A 2069-nucleotide genomic window follows, 5' to 3' on the forward strand; every position below is an offset into this window, starting at 1 on the left:
ATGGACGAACAGAAGCCGCCTAGTGAGGAGAAGAACACGGATGCACCAGGTGAGCGTGGGGTAGGGCAGGGTGCTGGGGAGCGGGCTGGTGCTGTCCCCCCTGCCCTGGCGTGCTGGCTGCTTCTCCCTCTCTGAGGTGGCTGATACCCACTCTCCTAGCAGCCAAAGGGGCTGTGGCTTCGGAGGAGATGGGCAGCGCGGAGGGGGACCCCCTGAAACCTCCTGAAGGAGCCTCCGCGGGGCCAGAGCCAGGGAGCACGGACACGAAGGCACTTCCCCAGGCCAGCAGGTGAGGATGGGGGTGCTTGGGAGGTGGAGTGGACCTGGTGGGGGGGTCCTGTATGTCCCTGACACCCCCTTTTCCCTGTAGCACACCGGCACACCGCTGTGCTCTCTGCAACTGTGGGGACTGGAGCCCGCACGGGCAGCAGGAGCTGCAACGCTTTGAGCCAGCGCCCAACTGGCCTGAGCGGCTGGTGGGCTACGAGCCCCGTGAGGGTCCTGGCCAGTCCCCCTTAGAGCTGGAAGTGATAGGGGATGACCTGGCACAGATCGGCTTCTCCGAGCAGGTGACTCTGGTGCAGCTCTTTGAGCCGACGGGTGAGTGTGGTCGCAGCATTGGGGTTCCTATCCCACTCTCTTGGGTGTCCTACCTGGCTTGGGGACCCTGCCTTGTCTCTGATACCCCCTCCCCACAGGGCACTGCTGGGTCCACCGCTGGTGCGCAGCCTGGTCTGCTGGTGTGGAGCAGGAGGCAGTGGGGCTGGCTGGCGTAGACAGAGCTGTTTTCTCAGGGATCTCACAGGTGAGCGGGTCGCAGGGGGTGGTGGGACCTCAGCCTGGCCCCGGGCAGCATCTCCCACCCCACAGGGCTCCTCTGCCTTCAGAAATGTGAACACTGTCACAGGAAGGGGGGCCGCGGTGTGCATGGCGCCCCCCACTTCTACCCCTTCCCCTGCGCTGCTGCCAGCGGCTGCTTCCAGTCCATGAAGACCCTCCGGCTCTTCTGTCCTGAGCACATGGCTGAGGCCATGCAGATGGGTGCGTGCAGGCTGGAGCCACCAGCTTTGGGTGCTGGATCCCCCCTCGCCCTGAAGGGGGAGGTCCCAGGTGGGCAGAACGTGGTGAGGGGGTGACCCTAACAACCCCTCTCTCTCCCCCCATCCAGATGATGCCCAGTGCTCAGTGTGTGACAGGCCAGGTGACATGCGGGACCTGATTTTCTGCACCAGTTGTGGGCAGCACTACCACGGGGCCTGCCTGGACATCAGCCTGACACCCCGCAAGCGCTCAGGCTGGCAGTGCCCTGAGTGCAAAGTGTGCCAAACCTGCAGGTGAGCCCACATCCCTGTGGCAAGGGGGATAATGAGGGGTGCATGGGAGGGGGACACAGCCCTCACCCCTGCCCCTGGCACCCCACAGGCAACCCGGTGAGGACTCCATGATGCTGGTCTGTGAGGCTTGCGACAAGGGCTATCACACCTTCTGCATGGAGCCGGCCATTGAGGGCCTCCCTGCCGACTCCTGGAAGTGCAAGGTGCGTCCTGCTCTTGTTGAGGGGGTTACAGGGGTGCCTACCCCCTGCCTCCGCCCACCCCTGACCTGTCTCTGCCTCCTCCCCAGAACTGTCGGGTCTGCTTGGACTGTGGCCGGCGACCGGCAGGGCTTGACCCGGGTTGCCAGTGGTACCAGGGCTACTCGGTGTGCGAGGGCTGCCAGCAGCGCCGCACCACAGAGGACACCCACGGAGCACCAGCGCACGTGCCGCAGCTGGACCCACCCACCCAGACGTGAGTGGGAATAGTGGGGACTGGTTAGGGAGGTGTCGGGCTGGGTGCCCCCTTTGCAAGTGGGAGGACATGTCCCACAGCCCTGGGGAGTGGGTGGCCTGAGCCCCACTCCCCTCACCCGGTCCCCCCATCCAGGTTGGCATCCCCTGACCACAGCGAGCCAACGGATGTGCCCGTTCCCCCACCTGAGCTGGAGCCTGCGGGGTGCAATGAGGAGATGCAGCCAGGAGGGAACCCCAAGGAGGCACCCTTGGGTGATGGCAGGTCTCCTGGCGAGCT

General features: G+C 65.2%; 1 protein-coding gene across 1 annotated transcript in view; it reads left to right on the forward strand.

Moving 5' to 3' along the window:
• KMT2D (lysine (K)-specific methyltransferase 2D) overlaps positions 1–2069 on the forward strand; it is a 25748-nt gene continuing 23679 nt past the window's right edge. The window contains exons 1-9 of the mRNA XM_009883188.1: positions 1–49; positions 160–289; positions 371–600; positions 699–805; positions 888–1041; positions 1169–1334; positions 1423–1537; positions 1624–1790; positions 1926–2034. Of these exons, the coding sequence (XP_009881490.1) occupies positions 1–49; positions 160–289; positions 371–600; positions 699–805; positions 888–1041; positions 1169–1334; positions 1423–1537; positions 1624–1790; positions 1926–2034 (1227 nt within the window). The remainder of the gene's footprint in view (positions 50–159; positions 290–370; positions 601–698; positions 806–887; positions 1042–1168; positions 1335–1422; positions 1538–1623; positions 1791–1925; positions 2035–2069) is intronic.

The sequence above is a fragment of the Charadrius vociferus genome, unplaced genomic scaffold (genome assembly GCF_000708025.1).
Source record: "Charadrius vociferus isolate BGI_N301 unplaced genomic scaffold, ASM70802v2 scaffold564, whole genome shotgun sequence".
Lineage (NCBI taxonomy): Eukaryota > Metazoa > Chordata > Aves > Charadriiformes > Charadriidae > Charadrius > Charadrius vociferus.